At 37.6% G+C, this 15847-nt stretch overlaps 1 protein-coding gene across 2 annotated transcripts; it reads right to left on the bottom strand.

Moving 5' to 3' along the window:
* Positions 1-905: 905 nt before the first annotated feature.
* On the bottom strand, positions 906-2849 carry LOC122724928. Of its 2 annotated transcripts, none has more exons than XR_006352342.1 (2): positions 2595-2849; positions 906-1854 (listed from the first exon to the last, which is right to left on the bottom strand). XR_006352342.1 is itself a non-coding variant. In XM_043961174.1 (2 exons), the coding sequence occupies exons 1-2, from the start codon at positions 2735-2737 to the stop codon at positions 1152-1154; spliced, it is 507 nt and encodes a 168-aa protein (XP_043817109.1). In that variant the 5' UTR covers positions 2738-2849; the 3' UTR covers positions 906-1151. The 2 variants fall into 2 exon arrangements, 1 of the variants encoding a protein (XP_043817109.1); XM_043961174.1 differs by having other exon boundaries at positions 906-1515.
* Between the last annotated feature and the right edge of the window lie 12998 nt (positions 2850-15847).

Genomic DNA, 15847 nt, shown 5'->3' with positions numbered 1-15847 from the left:
AAATTTTTATTTTTTTTAAAATAAAATTTTTAAAATAAAAAATAATTAAAAATTTTCATCTCAAATAAAATAATTGTTAAAAAAAATAATTAAATTAAATTTTTGCAAAATTTTTAATTATAAACCGAAAGTAAAAAACAAACCATTTTTAAAACCCATATTGTATGGCGCAAAAATAAGATTGATTCGTAAATTCTGATTTTTTTAATCTGTATTATATTTCTATATTTTTTTAAAAATATCAAGTTGGAGTTTTTTGCTACTCTATTCACACGATCAAATTTTTTAAAAAATAATTATTTAATTTCTTATACTTAATAAAACTCACTAATTAATATATTAATTTAAACAAATTTATTAAAACATCTTTAAAATATTATAAATCTACTAATTAATCTTTTATTAATTTTAAATATTAAATATTTTACTATAATATGAACAAAATTTATTAATTAATCCCTTAATTTTATAAAAAATAAACTAATTAGTCACTCTAATTAATAGCATTTTAATTTTTTTTCAATAATTAATAATTAAAATTATCGAAATAACTAATTAATAGATTATTTAATATTTCAATGACATTTAATGACATTTTAATATATTAGTGAGATTTTCTATACTACAAAAATTAAATAATAATTCTCCCGTTAAACTGTATAATAAATTTTATATATGAAAATCACATCTCATTTTCACTGAATTATCATATGTTTGGAAATTGAAACAATAAACTCCTAATGAATAATTCAATTGATTATCTCTCTGTTAATATAATATTATTTAATGCAGGCATCATGGTTTGAATACCACAAATAAAAATATTCTCATTGATGAAGAAAATAAAAAATAATAATAATAAAATTGACCATAGAAAATATTAAAGTTACTTAACAACTCGGATATCAAAGATGTGAAAATGGAACAATTAGGCATATTCCAGTCAAATTTAATTTGTTATTGGTAAGGATGAAATGGAAAGTCTTTGTCAAGTAACTTGTGTAATAACAATAGAATTACATATTGGCATTTCCTTTTATTATTTTCTAATAAAGAGGAAGGTGATCAGCCATTGTATTAGCCTGATCTGGATTTCATTCTCCTGACCTCATCTGATGCATAGATCAAGATACTAGCTAAACATCTACATTCTAAATCAAGTCCTTAGGCGTTCGATCTAGTTCAAGAGATTGTAATTGAGAAATTACAGTCTGAAGTTGAGTTTCTAGAGAACTTTTTTCCTTCTGTAATGCCTCCAACCGGCAACGAATGTTGAAAGAACACAACACCTTTTTAGCTTTCTCTACGACAGGCTTTAGACAATCCAATTTGAATCCAGCTTTCAAAGCATCCTCAACGCTTTGGATTATGGTTGTTAACTCATCAGGAGTCATTGACATCCAAGTTTTTTCCTTCAATGACAGTGCAGAACCAAGTTCTCCCAGCACTACTGCTATTGTATTAGCTCTCTGAAACCTGCAATTCTCCCAAAATTTTCCCTCAATGCAGTATATTCTGTTAAGGTCAGATACATGAGATTTTAGCACCCGAAAACCATAAAAATCTTCATAAAAATCAACCATATCCAGACAAGAATTTTTTACTCTCTCTCCTCCAGATGTGGGAACAGGAAAATCACCAGACAAAGAATCAAATAAAGTATGAAATAAAGTATGAAACTCGGAAAGAATTGGATATTCAGCTGAAGCAAGACCAAGCTGTTCTATATCAGTAAAGGATTCATCATACTGATTGTCTTGACACCAGCTGAGTGATCAGGAACATTACCATCTGCTCCACTAACCCCACAAATCGCCACCTCAGCCTCACCTTACTTTTCAGTTCCACCCTCCCCTGTTCATAAACAATGGAACACTTGGCTTTAGAAGGTCTTATTTGAGAAGTAAGCCCAGTATAGATTATCCCAAATAGATTTACAAAGCACCCTGATATGAGAATCATTTTTACAGTTTAACAAATCAATTATCCTAAATTTAATCAAATACAAATTGAATTAGTGCAATCCAAGCATATTTAAAAATAAAATTATCTCAAATACTCAATATAATATAGCCAAATAGGTTTCTAAAGAAGAAGAAATTATCCCAAATAGATTTACAAAGAAGAATGAAACTATTCCAAATTATTGATACCCAAATAGATTTACAATAAATTATATCTGATTAATCATACCCAGATCTACAAGAATAAATTGACAGCAATAGATTAAATAAAAAACAATTCTATTTTCAGTACAAATTGACAAAAAAAATCAGTAAACTAAAAAAAAAATACAAATTGAATTAGTGCAATCCAAGCATATTTAAAAATAAAATTATCTCAAATACTCAATATAATATAGCCAAATAGATTTCTAAAGAAGAAGAAATTATCCCAAATAGATTTACAAAGAAGAATGAAACTATTCCAAATTATTGATACCCAAATAAATTTACAATAAATTATATCTGATTAATCATACCCAGATCTACAAGAATAAATTGACAGCAATAGATTAAATAAAAAACAATTCTATTTTCAGTACAAATTGACAAAAAAAATCAGTAAACTGAAAAAAAAAAAACAAAGAGTACCTTTGATGGCGCGATGCTTGTCCTTCGCACGTAGATGGAGGGGCTTGTGAGTGTTGGGCGACACGACCGTTGCGAGATAATCTCTCTTTGATGCTCAACAAAGTCCTTTCACATGCAAATGTCTGCCACTTGTCAGCAATCATGAAGAAGAAGAAGAAGAGTAGGAGGAATAAGATGTTATGTTCCAAGAGGACGAGAAAGATGAGAAGAAAGAATGAGAACGATGAGGCAAGTGGCTGTGACCGGTGAAGAAGATGAATAATGTAGTATATATAGGGGCTTAAAACTACGTAGTTTTAAGGGTGGCTTGGGTTCGTTTTTTTTTTTTCGATTTTTCAATAAAAAATTAAAATTAAATTGAAAACTGAAATTATTAAAAAATTAAACCCATCAAATTAAATTGATTCAATTTAATTTGATTTTTTTAATTTGAACTGAAATCTCCTCTTTTCTATTAATTTTTATTATTTAGGTGATAATTTTATTTAGTTTAATTCCAATAATTCCTCTTTTAAGTGATAATAATAAAAAGTGAATATTATTTTATTATTAAGTATTTTTTTATTTATCTCATTTAATTATTTATAATAAATTTTAATGAGTTAGAATATTTATTTTTTTAGAAAAACCAATAGTAACTTATATATTAAAATATTATATTATTTTAATAGTGTATTTGCATGCTATAATTAATATAATAATTGATAATTAAAAAAATAACATATTATTTAATTTCCGTAAATATTTATTTTTCTCTCATGAAACATTTATATAAAAAAAATTATATATTTTGAATTCAAAAATTATATATAGAGAGAAAAATTATAATTTATAGAGTGTTACATAAAATATCTGAAAAATTAAATTAAATATAAGTATAAATAAAATTAATCTAAAGTAAAAAAAATATGTAAAATTAATGATGGTTTAATCTTTTAAATTTTATTTAAATAAATATATCAATATTAATGTAAGAAAAATCAATATTTGTATAATAAATTAAGTCCAATACAAATTTAAATTAGCTAAAAATATATATAAATTAGAGATTAAGAGAGCCAAATAATATTTATGAAAATTGAGAGATCAACAATGCAATTGGAAAGGTTAAGGTATGTTTAGAATTTAAGAAGTTAATGGTGTGAGTTTAGTAATATTAGAGAAAAAAATACTTAATTGCATGTAGATATACAATATTTTCTTATTAAATTTCATTTGTACATTTGAGTTAACAAAAATTACTAAACACTCTAAATAATATCAAAAATTTATATCCTAATTGAATTTCACTAATTATTATTTTATGAGAATCCAAACACATTCAAATAAATAATAATTATCTACTACTATTTTAATATTGTGATAATTATTTTTAATATTTTAAAATAATATTTAAATTTATTATTTTAATAACCATACATAAAAATTTTATTTTTTTAATTATCATATATATATATATATCAAAACCTATAAATTCAAACATATTGATATATTAAAAATTTAATGTTATTATATCTTATTCTATTTCAAAAAAAAATGTTATTATATCTTATATATCTTATTAAGTTTTTCTTAATTAACTAAAATTAATATAAAGTATAATATTATCATCTATTTTAAAAAATAATATAAAAAAATATTTTATTGAATTTACAGTTCTATTCATATAATAACTCTAATTAAATTTAAGGCAATTATTATATTTTATACTATATGATAATAATATACTATTATAAAAAGTTTAAACTAAAAATATCATTATTTATTTAGTTAATTAATTGTTAATAAATAAACAGTCTCCATATATATTTACAAAAACATTTAACTTTATATTTTTGCAAATATTCAAATTTTTTTATTTTTATATTAATTTCATTATACGATATAATTTTATAATAATTATATTATATCATAATATTAAATAATTTATACTAATCTATTTATACTATATATAAATAATAAAATTACCATCTAATTTATATCTTTATTTTAAAAAAATTAATATTATTATATTTTATATATTTTTTTGAAAATTTTCTTAATTAATTAAAATTAATATAAAGTACAATACTATCATCTATTTCAAAAAATAAAATTATCAACTATTTAAATAATTAAATATGATTATAAATAATTTAAAAACTTAAAAGGTATTATGGGCAATCCCATTATTTCCCCTTCCATTTTTATATATAATATTAAAAATTTTATTAAATAAAATAATTTAAATTTGAAATAAAAGTATTAATTTCAAACGAATATTCAAAATAATTTACTTAATTATTATATTAGATAATATATATAGTCCAAAAATAAAATTTTAGTACCTTTGGTATTTATAAAGGTTTTCATTTTTAAATTTAAAAAAAAAACTGTCTTTTTTTTTCTTTCGTTATTTTTTTTCAGTTAATGAAATATTTATATAAAAAATTTATATACTTTAAATTTAAGAATTATATATTTTTAAAAAAATTACAGATTGTATGAATATAATATAAAGTATATAGAAAATTAAAGTAAATATAAATAAAAATAAAACTAATATAATAATAAAAAAATTATAATAATAAAGAGAAAATTGCTTAATCTTTAAAAATTTTAAAATTTACAATTAAATCCCGTAGTGTTGGAGATTAAAAGGTGACACAATTGATATTTTTGAGAGACTAACAAAGTAATTAGCATGTAAGAAAAGTGAAGTTGTGCTTAAAATTTTCATTATTCTTTCGTTTTTCATTTTTCTAAAGTCATTTCACTTTTTTTTTATGGATTATATTTTATTATATAAGATGATTCAAATATAAAATAAAAGTATTAATTTTAAATAAATATTCAAAATAATTTGCTCAATTATTACATTAAATAATATATATATAGTCAAAAAGTAAAATTTTAGCACCTATGATATTTATAAAGGTTTTTAATTTTAGATTTAAAGAAAAAAATATCACCCATTTCAAAAAAAAAAAAAAAAAAAAAAAAAAACCTATCACTTTTTTTTTTTCTTTCGTTAATTCTTTTCATGTAATGGGATGTTCATATGAAAAAAAAATTATATATTTTAAATTAAAAAATTATATATATATTAATAATAAATTTATGAAAAAAAATATTAAATGTCAAATTATTTGGATAATATTAAGATATTATATGATATATTCGAATGCTAAAATTCATTCTTATTATTTATATTCAATTATTTTAATAATATATATATATATATATTACAATTATTATAATGAATATAAAATCGTTGTATGCTAAATAAATAAAATATATCTGCATATACAACTTATTATTGATAACTCTCAATCTCCCTGGGCTCCATATCCGATAGATCTGGTTCTCCCTCGTCCCCTATTATATGGATCTTATTTCTTTTTGGGCTCTCTGTTGGGTTTGTCAAATGGGTCTCTCCATGTTCTCTTTGAGGAAAGGACTTGCAAAATAAGGGAAAAGGGGGTCAGGGGTCCACCGGGGATGCCCCGGCGGAGACCCTCCGACGTTCAAGTCAGATTTACGAGCTAGAGTAGTGTGGATAAACAAGAGTTGCAGAGAGAGAATAAGGAAAAATGGAGTTAAGGAAGAAGGAGCAGGAGAGAGAGCCTCCTCTTTGAATGAGAAGACCCTCCAGTATATAGTGCTTTCCTATCCTTTTCACTCAGGCCCGTACGTACGGTTGTGTCAGGCCCCTGCTCCATGCGTAACGACCATTTAATGCTCTCCAGAGCTCATGCGGGTAGGGCTGGTGAGTAATTGGGCCTACTCCCTTATGGGGCTTGTGCTCATATCTGATCCGGATCACCCTGGGTTGCCGGCCCAGGCTCGTGAAGTCGAGCCGCCTCTCGAGCATATGATCTGATGGGCTTTGGACCTGTGACCTTCTTTTGGACCCAACCTTACTCCTGGGCTAGGAAAAATCTGGAGGTTATCAATTGCCCCTTTACCTCCTCAGCAGTTATTTCATGACTGGTGAGGGGGTAAATACTTAGGCTCCACTAATGACCGTGCAGCTCGAGAACGGCTCTTGTCAAAACGTCCTTTACTTGCCTTATTTCTTTATCCCTTTACCTTGGTGTTTAAATGTATGGCGATCTGGAGATGTGTATTTGATGATGAATGATATTTCACCTCGGCCTGTGCCTCATCATTATTTTCTACTCACGCTGTCTTCTAGTTTTGTCAACTTTACTTATTTGATGGACCTAGGCCGGCTCTACTGGGACTCTGCTGGTCGAACCGACCCGGGCTAAGAGCTCGGAGTCTGGTTAAGCTTCTGACTTGCGAGTTTCTCTTATTTTCATGAGGGTCTTTCTGTTTTTGGCTCACGATCTCGTCATTGTTGAGATAACCTTCTGGTAGTCGGTGTGGTTTGAGCTGTGAGTTCCGCTGGGATAGAGTACTCGTTCTTTTGTTGTTTTCCTCTTCCTGGGTTATTCTTGCTGAACGTCTATTTATTGTGAGTTAATCCGAGCTGTGAGCATGGTCCTTCGCCTTCGTTTATCCTTTTATGCGTTCCTGCATTTGTGGGCCTTTTCGTAGAGGGAGCTCGGTTCTCTGTTATTTCTTGTAATACCCGGCTAGACTCCGGTATCGGAATTCCTACCGTCCGGTGGAATCTCGGATGTCGGAGACCTCTAGAAGGGTAAAGTCATGTTTTTATGAAATGCTTTTATGTTTTAAATGATTTTAAGTGTGAATTAAATGAGTTTTTACATGAAAATAGCTTTGGAGGAAAACCCAGGTTCGGCCGCCGAAAGTCAAGTTCGGCCGCCGAACATGCATGCGTTTTGGAGGCACGTTAGGCCCCCGAAAGCATGAGTGAGGGAAGTCAAGGTTCGGCCGCCGAACCTCATGTTCGGCCGCCGAACATTGCATGGATGCGGAGGCACATTCGGCCCCCGAACGTGGCCTGGCCAGCCACTATAAAAGGGTCCCCTTGGTCCGCACGGGCGAGCTTTTTCTCTCCCATTGTCGGCCAAGGTGAGTCTCCACCGTTCCTCCCTCGATCTTGAGTGTTTCCTCTAGATCTTTCATGGTTTTAACAAGGTTTCATCTTGCTTTGAAGTTTTTGAGCTTTTGAATCGAGTTTTGAGCAAGTTTTGAGCTTGGAGGCCCAAGGAGCTAGATTTCTCCCAACTCCAAGTTAGATCGCCTCTACTCTCGATCTTCAAGAGGTAAGAGTCGATCTTGAACTCTTGTAATGTTTTAAATAAGTTTCATGCAAGATTCATGGGATTAAAGGCATGTTTAGTTCATGTGTAGGTTTATGGGTTTATGTTGTGATTTTGAGCAATGTAGCTTGATTGTGTATGAATGAAGTGTTGTAGATGGGGTATGTGCATGTTTGAGACCCCTAGGAACTTGTATGTGTGTTTTGGTTGAGAAATATGCATGATTTATGGTTTTGGGAGGCAGGAGGTTCATTTGAACCAAGTTTCTGCCGTTTGGCAGAAACCAGGTTCGGCAGCCGAAGGGAGTTTCGGCCGCCGAACCCCTCTTGTGGAGGCAGCTTTCGGCTGCCGAAGGTGCCCCCGAAAAGAGACTTTCGTCTCTGTCTGGCACTTTCGGCCGCCGAAGGTGCCGCCGAACCTAGCTGAGTTTCGTCTCTGTCCAGGACTTTCGGCCGCCGAAGGTGCCGCCGAAGGTGCCCTGTTCAGCCATTTCATGCATATTTTCTATGATGTTTTAGGGGGTTTTTGGGGGATATATTAGCGTTATGTTTGTATATGTTTGGTCCCTCATTGGAGTCCACCTGTGTAGGTTCGGACCCGAGGAACCGAGGACCCCAGCAGTGAGTGAGCTGCTTCAGTGTCTGGTCAGAGCTAGCCAGAGGTGAGTGGAAACAAGCTTAATGTTTTAAATCAAGCAATTAAATATTTTGAGCATGTTTCATGCATCATGATGACATGTAATAGGCAGATTGCATTAGTTCACGAATATGTCGCATTGCATTTTATTTTGTGGTTGTGGGTGAATGCTGTATGATCCAATTAGTCCACGAGACTTAATATATGATATGACAGGAAGACCAGGACCCCATGCTACGGCCTGGCACGAGACTTAATATATGATATGACAGGAAGACCAGGACCCCATGCTACGGCCTGGCACGAGACTTAATATATGATATGACAGGAAGACCAGGACCCCATGCTACGGCCTGGCACGAGACTATGTTGAGACTAATTGGTGACAGATTCACCCTTGATGTGAATTGTCTGTGATATGATGCATTTCATGAAAGCATGAACTTTAATAAAATGTTTTTTTTTAGTTTCTGCTCACTGGGCTTTTAGCTCACCCCTCTCCCCTAACCCCCAGGTTTGCAGGTACGGGATTGATAGAGAAGAAAAGAAGAGAAAAGTCATATGTATGTAATAGCTAGAGTATGTGGACATGACAACTGATAAGAATGTAATGTAAAGTTTTGAACAGTTGTGTTTATGTAAATATGTTATTGAGGATAGAGTTGTGCTTGACCATAGTTTATGTAAATCCCTTGGTATGTACATGATCTTATTTTATGATGTATGTGTGAACCAACTCAACACAGTATATATATATTGCCATTGAGGCTTTGATGAAATCCCACAGAGGGATTAATGTTTATGTATATGATGAACACAGTGCATGCACAGGTTGGGTTTGGTGTACGAAGAAAAAGAAAAGTTTCTAATTCTTACGTATGTTTGTTGATCATGTATGGGATTAAACAGGTAAACAGGATGTATGTAGGCTTGCTACGGGTTCCGGCGGCCTTAAGCCGACCTGAATCCTAGCGCCGGTGGCGGTCCGATTTTCGGGTCGTTACAGAGTGGTATCAGAGCCCTAGGTTCATATGTTCGGACCTAGAGTGTCGGGCTCATAGAGGTTATAGAAGGTCAAGCACAATAGGAAAAAGTCATGTCCACTAGGATAGGATGTAGAGTCCTGTCTTGCTATGATGATGTGATATGCCATGATAAAATGCATGTGCATAAATGATGTGATATGTATGTGACGAGGGTTCATGTGTGCCCACATGAATCATATGATGCTTATATTTGCTGTGCTATGTGCTGTTTTCAGGAAACAGGATGAGAGGAACCCGTCGATCTGCGCGATTGACTGGAATGCCACCTCAGGACGAAGGCACTGATGCCCGTCCTTCAACATTGCCTAGGGCAATGTCAAGTAGGTCCAACAGGGACCGAGCAGTGAGGGACCCTAGAAGGTCTTTAGATCTGGGAAGAAGCAGATCAGTCAGAGGAACAGTACAGGGAGGTATGTCAGAGGATATGGGAGATCAGATGGATGTTGATCAAAGGAGGGATGGCAGTTTGGGCGTCAGTATGTCAGAAGAGGGTATGGGAGAATCCCAAGGAGGCACACAGGCCTCGGGATTTGTTCAGCCACCTCACTATCCGCCCTACACCCAAAATCCCGGGTATTCGATGGGAGGTACATCGGATTACCCTAGTTTTAACCCTTACCCCACGCAGATGCCATACCCACCATACTACCCACCATATCCACAGTACCCAATGTACCCACCTCCACCATACTATCCAAATCCAGCAAACCCTACCCCTGGGGATGCTGTACCTCCACCACCACCAGCACCTACATGCCCAGATACCCAGATACCTCAGCCTAGCTCATCTGGGGGAAGTAAGGCTAAAATGACAGATTACATGAAGTTGGGTGCTCCCCAGTTTGAGTCAGGTGATGACCCGTTTGTATATTTGGAGAAGGTCAAGATGATCACAGAGGAGATTGGGGCTGATGATAGTAGAGCCATTCAGATGGCTGGTTTCACCTTGAAATGCAAAAAGGCCCGTGAGTGGTTCAAAAACTATGTGAAGCCGAGGGTGGATAACCTATCATGGGAAGAGTTCGCTAATGAATTTGCAGGATGGGCTTTTCCTGATAGTTCAAGGGAATTGAAGATGATAGAATTCGAGCAGTTGAGGCAAACTGATGACATGAGTGTAGGCGAATATACTGACAGGTTTATGGAGTTGCTGCCATTTGCTGGGCAAGACCTTAGCACAGATCAGAAGAAGTCAAGGAGGTATATCATGAAGCTCCATCCCAGGTATTCCTCCTTGGTACAGTCAGCAGATAGAGAGAGTTTTCATGCCATAGTAGACATGGCTAGGAGAATGGAGGCCAGTGCCATCGTTCAGGGGACAGTCAAACAGACAGTGACACAAGCTTCTGATTCTAAAACTCCGGGTGGGGGAAGGTTAGATCCCTCTACCTTGAGTGCAGCAGCTTCAGGCAGTAAGAGATGGGGTAAGCCCAAGGGTAAGAAGAATAAGTTCTGGAACAAGGTCAAGTCTAGTCTGGGATTTGGCAGTGGTTCTAGTTCTGGGGCAGATAATGCAGCTTGTGCGAAGTGTGGTAGGCCACACAGGGGTTTATGCCGGTATGGGACGACGACCTGCTACAGATGCGGGCAAGAGGGGCATATGTCATGGCAATGCCCTAAAACAGTTCCTATGGCACAGACACAGCAGACAGCTTCAGGAAGTGTGGCACAGCCAGTAGCTCCAGCTGCTACCCAGGCCAGTGGCAGAGGCAGAGGGAGAGGGTCAGCCTCTTCTTCAGCAGGGTTCAGAGGTGAAGGTCCATCAGCTCCAGCCAGGATCTTCACCATGACGCAACAGGAGGCTAACACGTCCAACACCGTGGTGTCAGGTAATCTCATCATTGGGTGTTCTGATGTGTATGCATTAATGGACCCGGGTGCATCTCACTCTTTTATTGCACCGAGAGCCGTTCAGAGGTTAGGATTGATGGTCTCTGGGTTAGAGTGTCCCCTATGGGTCAGTGGACCCAAGTGTGACCCGTCAGTGGCAGAGGCAGTCTGCCAATGTAGTCCAGTTTTCATAGAGGGAAGATGCCTTTCCGCCGACCTTGTGGTTCTAGATTTGACAGATTTTGACGTCATTCTAGGGATGGATTGGTTATCGACCCATGGTGCTACCTTGGACTGTAGAGACAAGGTAGTCAGATTCAGAGATCGGGATGGGTCAGAGGTCGTCTTCAGAGGAGACAAGAAGGGTACACCTAGAGGTCTAATCTCAGCTCTTCAGGCTCGTAGGTTGCTTAGGAGGGGATGTCAGGGATTTCTAGCTCATGTGAGGGAGTTGGACAGTCAGGTTAGAGAGCCCGCCTCAGTGCCAGTGGTTAATGAGTTTTTAGATGTTTTCCCAGACGAGCTTCCAGGACTACCACCTGCAAGGGAGATAGAGTTTGAAATAGAGCTGATGCCTGGAACTAGGCCTATCTCTATCCCTCCCTACAGGATGGCACCAGCTGAGATGAAAGAGTTGAAAGAACAGTTGCAGGAACTGGTAGACAAGGGTTTCATCCGACCAAGTACCTCACCTTGGGGTGCTCCAGTACTCTTTGTGAAGAAAAAGGATGGATCCCTCAGGCTTTGTATCGACTACAGGCAGTTGAAAAAAGTCACCATCAAGAATAAGTACCCATTGCCAAGGATCGACGATCTATTCGACCAACTAGCAGGAGCGGGTTGTTTCTCCAAGATAGATCTGAGATCAGGGTACCATCAGCTGAGGATAAGGGAAGAGGACGTACCAAAGACAGCATTCAGGACCAGATATGGGCACTATGAGTTCCTTGTAATGCCGTTTGGGTTAACTAACGCCCCTGCAGCATTCATGGACCTCATGAACAGAGTATTCAGACCATACCTGGATCACTTCGTTATTGTCTTCATAGATGATATCCTAGTGTATTCCAGGAATGCAGAGGAGCATGCCCATCATCTGAGGATAATTCTGCAGACATTGAGAGAACATGGCTTGTATGCCAAGTTCTCCAAGTGTGAGTTCTGGTTGAGGAGCATCTCTTTCTTGGGGCATGTAGTGTCAGAGAATGGAATAGAGGTAGACCCCAAGAAGGTAGAGGCTGTGACTAACTGGCCTAGACCCACTACAGTGACAGAGATCAGAAGTTTCTTGGGTTTGGCTGGTTATTACAGGAGGTTCGTACAGGACTTCTCTAAGATTGCAGCTCCTTTAACCAGATTGACCAGAAAGAATCAGAGGTTCGAGTGGACCGATCGGTGTGAAGAAAGCTTTGAGGAGCTCAAGGAGAGGTTGACTTCAGCACCAGTGTTAGCTCTGCCAACCAGCAATGAGGACTTCACAGTGTTCTGTGATACATCCAGAGTAGGCTTGGGTTGTGTGTTGATGCAGAATGGTAGGGTGATCGCTTATGCTTCTAGACAGCTAAAGAGGCATGAGATGAATTACCCCACACACGATCTAGAAATGGCAGCAGTTATCTTTGCACTCAAGATGTGGAGGCACTACCTCTATGGGGTAAAATGTGAGATCTTCACAGATCATAAGAGCCTGCAGCACATCTTGAGTCAGAGAGATTTGAATTTGAGACAGAGAAGATGGGTAGAACTGCTCAGTGACTACGATTGCAAGATCCAGTATCATCCGGGTAAGGCGAATGTCGTGGCAGACGCCCTAAGCCGGAAATCACTTGGCAGTCTATCCCACATCACGGCAGAGAGAAGACCGGTGGTGAAGGAATTTTATAAGCTCATTGAGGAAGGTCTACAGATGGAGTTGTCTGGTACAGGTGCTTTGCTTGCACAGATGAAAGTAACACCCGTGTTTCTAGAGCAGGTGGCTCAGAAACAGCATGAGGACCCAGAGTTGGTGAAGATTGCCAGGACTGTTCAGTCAGGCAGAGACAGTGAGTTCAGATTCGATAGTAAGGGGATCCTCCGCTATGGGAGTCGATTATGTGTACCAGATGACATTGGGCTAAAAGGAGACATTATGAGAGAGGCTCATAATGCAAGATACAGCATTCACCCTGGAGCCACCAAGATGTATCAAGATCTGAAGAGAGTGTATTGGTGGCCAGCTATGAAGAGGGAAGTGGCACAATTCGTGTCAGCCTGCGAAATATGTCAGAGGGTGAAGCTGGAACATCAGAAGCCGGCTGGAATGCTTAACCCGCTACCTATTCCAGAATGGAAATGGGAGAACATAGCTATGGACTTTGTAGTGGGGTTACCGGCAACATCCAACAGACTAGACTCCATATGGGTAATTGTGGACAGACTCACCAAATCTGCTCACTTCATTCCCGTTAGGAGCAACTACTCTGTGGATAAGTTAGCGCAGGTGTATGTTGAGGAGATTGTCAGACTACATGGGGTCCCGGTATCTATAGTGTCAGATAGAGGGCCCCAGTTCACATCCAGGTTTTGGCGGAGTCTGCAGAGTGCTATGGGTACTAGGTTGGATTTCAGCACTGCCTTCCATCCACAGACAGACGGACAGTCAGAGAGGACCATCCAGACCATAGAAGATATGCTCAGAATGTGTGTGCTAGATTTTGGCGGTTCTTGGAAGCAACATCTACCTTTGGTGGAGTTTGCCTACAATAACAGCTATCATGCTAGCATAGGGATGGCTCCATATGAAGCTTTATATGGGAGGAAGTGCAGGTCACCTGTTTGCTGGGAGGAAGTTGGAGAAAGGGCCTTGGCAGGGCCTGAGCTAGTAGAGATCACCAGCAGGATGGTGCCCATGATCAGAGAAAGGATAAAGACTGCCACCAGCAGGCAGAAAAGCTATGCAGACATCCGCAGGAAACAGGTAGAGTTTCAAGAGGGGGATCTAGTATTGCTCAAGGTGTCTCCGATGAAAGGGGTGGTTCGGTTTGGTAAGAAGGGTAAGCTAGCTCCGCGGTACATCGGACCCTTTGAGGTCTTGCAAAAAGCTGGGAATGTATCGTACAAGCTGGACTTGCCTGCTTCTATGGAGAGAATCCATCCGGTTTTCCATGTTTCCATGTTGAGGAGGTTCGTGTCAGATCCGGGCAAGGTTCTTAGCGAGCCTGATGTGGAAATCCAAGAGGATCTCACTTATGTTGAACAGCCAGTGCGGATTCTTGACACTCAGATCAGAAAGTTGAGGAACAAGGAAATCCCGATGGTGAAAGTCCTTTGGAACCACCACAATCTGGAAGAATGCACTTGGGAGACCCGGGAGTCCATGCTCCAGCAGTACCCCCACCTCTTCTAAGGTTAGTTGAGATGCGTTCCATGTGCTTTATGTGTGTGTGTTATGTTTATGCTATGCATGTATTAGTTGAGGAACATTCGGGGACGAATGTTCTTAAGGGGGGGAGAATGTAATACCCGGCTAGACTCCGGTATCGGAATTCCTACCGTCCGGTGGAATCTCGGATGTCGGAGACCTCTAGAAGGGTAAAGTCATGTTTTTATGAAATGCTTTTATGTTTTAAATGATTTTAAGTGTGAATTAAATGAGTTTTTACATGAAAATAGCTTTGGAGGAAAACCCAGGTTCGGCCGCCGAAAGTCAAGTTCGGCCGCCGAACATGCATGCGTTTTGGAGGCACGTTAGGCCCCCGAAAGCATGAGTGAGGGAAGTCAAGGTTCGGCCGCCGAACCTCATGTTCGGCCGCCGAACATTGCATGGATGCGGAGGCACATTCGGCCCCCGAACGTGGCCTGGCCAGCCACTATAAAAGGGTCCCCTTAGTCCGCACGGGCGAGCTTTTTCTCTCCCATTGTCGGCCAAGGTGAGTCTCCACCGTTCCTCCCTCGATCTTGAGTGTTTCCTCTAGATCTTTCATGGTTTTAACAAGGTTTCATCTTGCTTTGAAGTTTTTGAGCTTTTGAATCGAGTTTTGAGCAAGTTTTGAGCTTGGAGGCCCAAGGAGCTAGATTTCTCCCAACTCCAAGTTAGATCGCCTCTACTCTCGATCTTCAAGAGGTAAGAGTCGATCTTGAACTCTTGTAATGTTTTAAATAAGTTTCATGCAAGATTCATGGGATTAAAGGCATGTTTAGTTCATGTGTAGGTTTATGGGTTTATGTTGTGATTTTGAGCAATGTAGCTTGATTGTGTATGAATGAAGTGTTGTAGATGGGGTATGTGCATGTTTGAGACCCCTAGGAACTTGTATGTGTGTTTTGGTTGAGAAATATGCATGATTTATGGTTTTGGGAGGCAGGAGGTTCATTTGAACCAAGTTTCTGCCGTTTGGCAGAAACCAGGTTCGGCAGCCGAAGGGAGTTTCGGCCGCCGAACCCCTCTTGTGGAGGCAGCTTTCGGCTGCCGAAGGTGCCCCCGAAAAGAGACTTTCGTCTCTGTCTGGCACTTTCGGCCGCCGAAGGTGCCGCCGAACCTAGCTGAGTTTCGTCTCTGTCCAGGACTTTCGGCCGCCGAAGGTGCCGC

The sequence above is a fragment of the Manihot esculenta genome, chromosome 10, assembly GCF_001659605.2.
Source record: "Manihot esculenta cultivar AM560-2 chromosome 10, M.esculenta_v8, whole genome shotgun sequence".
Taxonomy (NCBI): Eukaryota; Viridiplantae; Streptophyta; class Magnoliopsida; order Malpighiales; family Euphorbiaceae; genus Manihot; species Manihot esculenta.
Note: the sequence above shows the minus strand (reverse complement) of the source record. Positions and strands in the feature narration are given on the sequence as shown.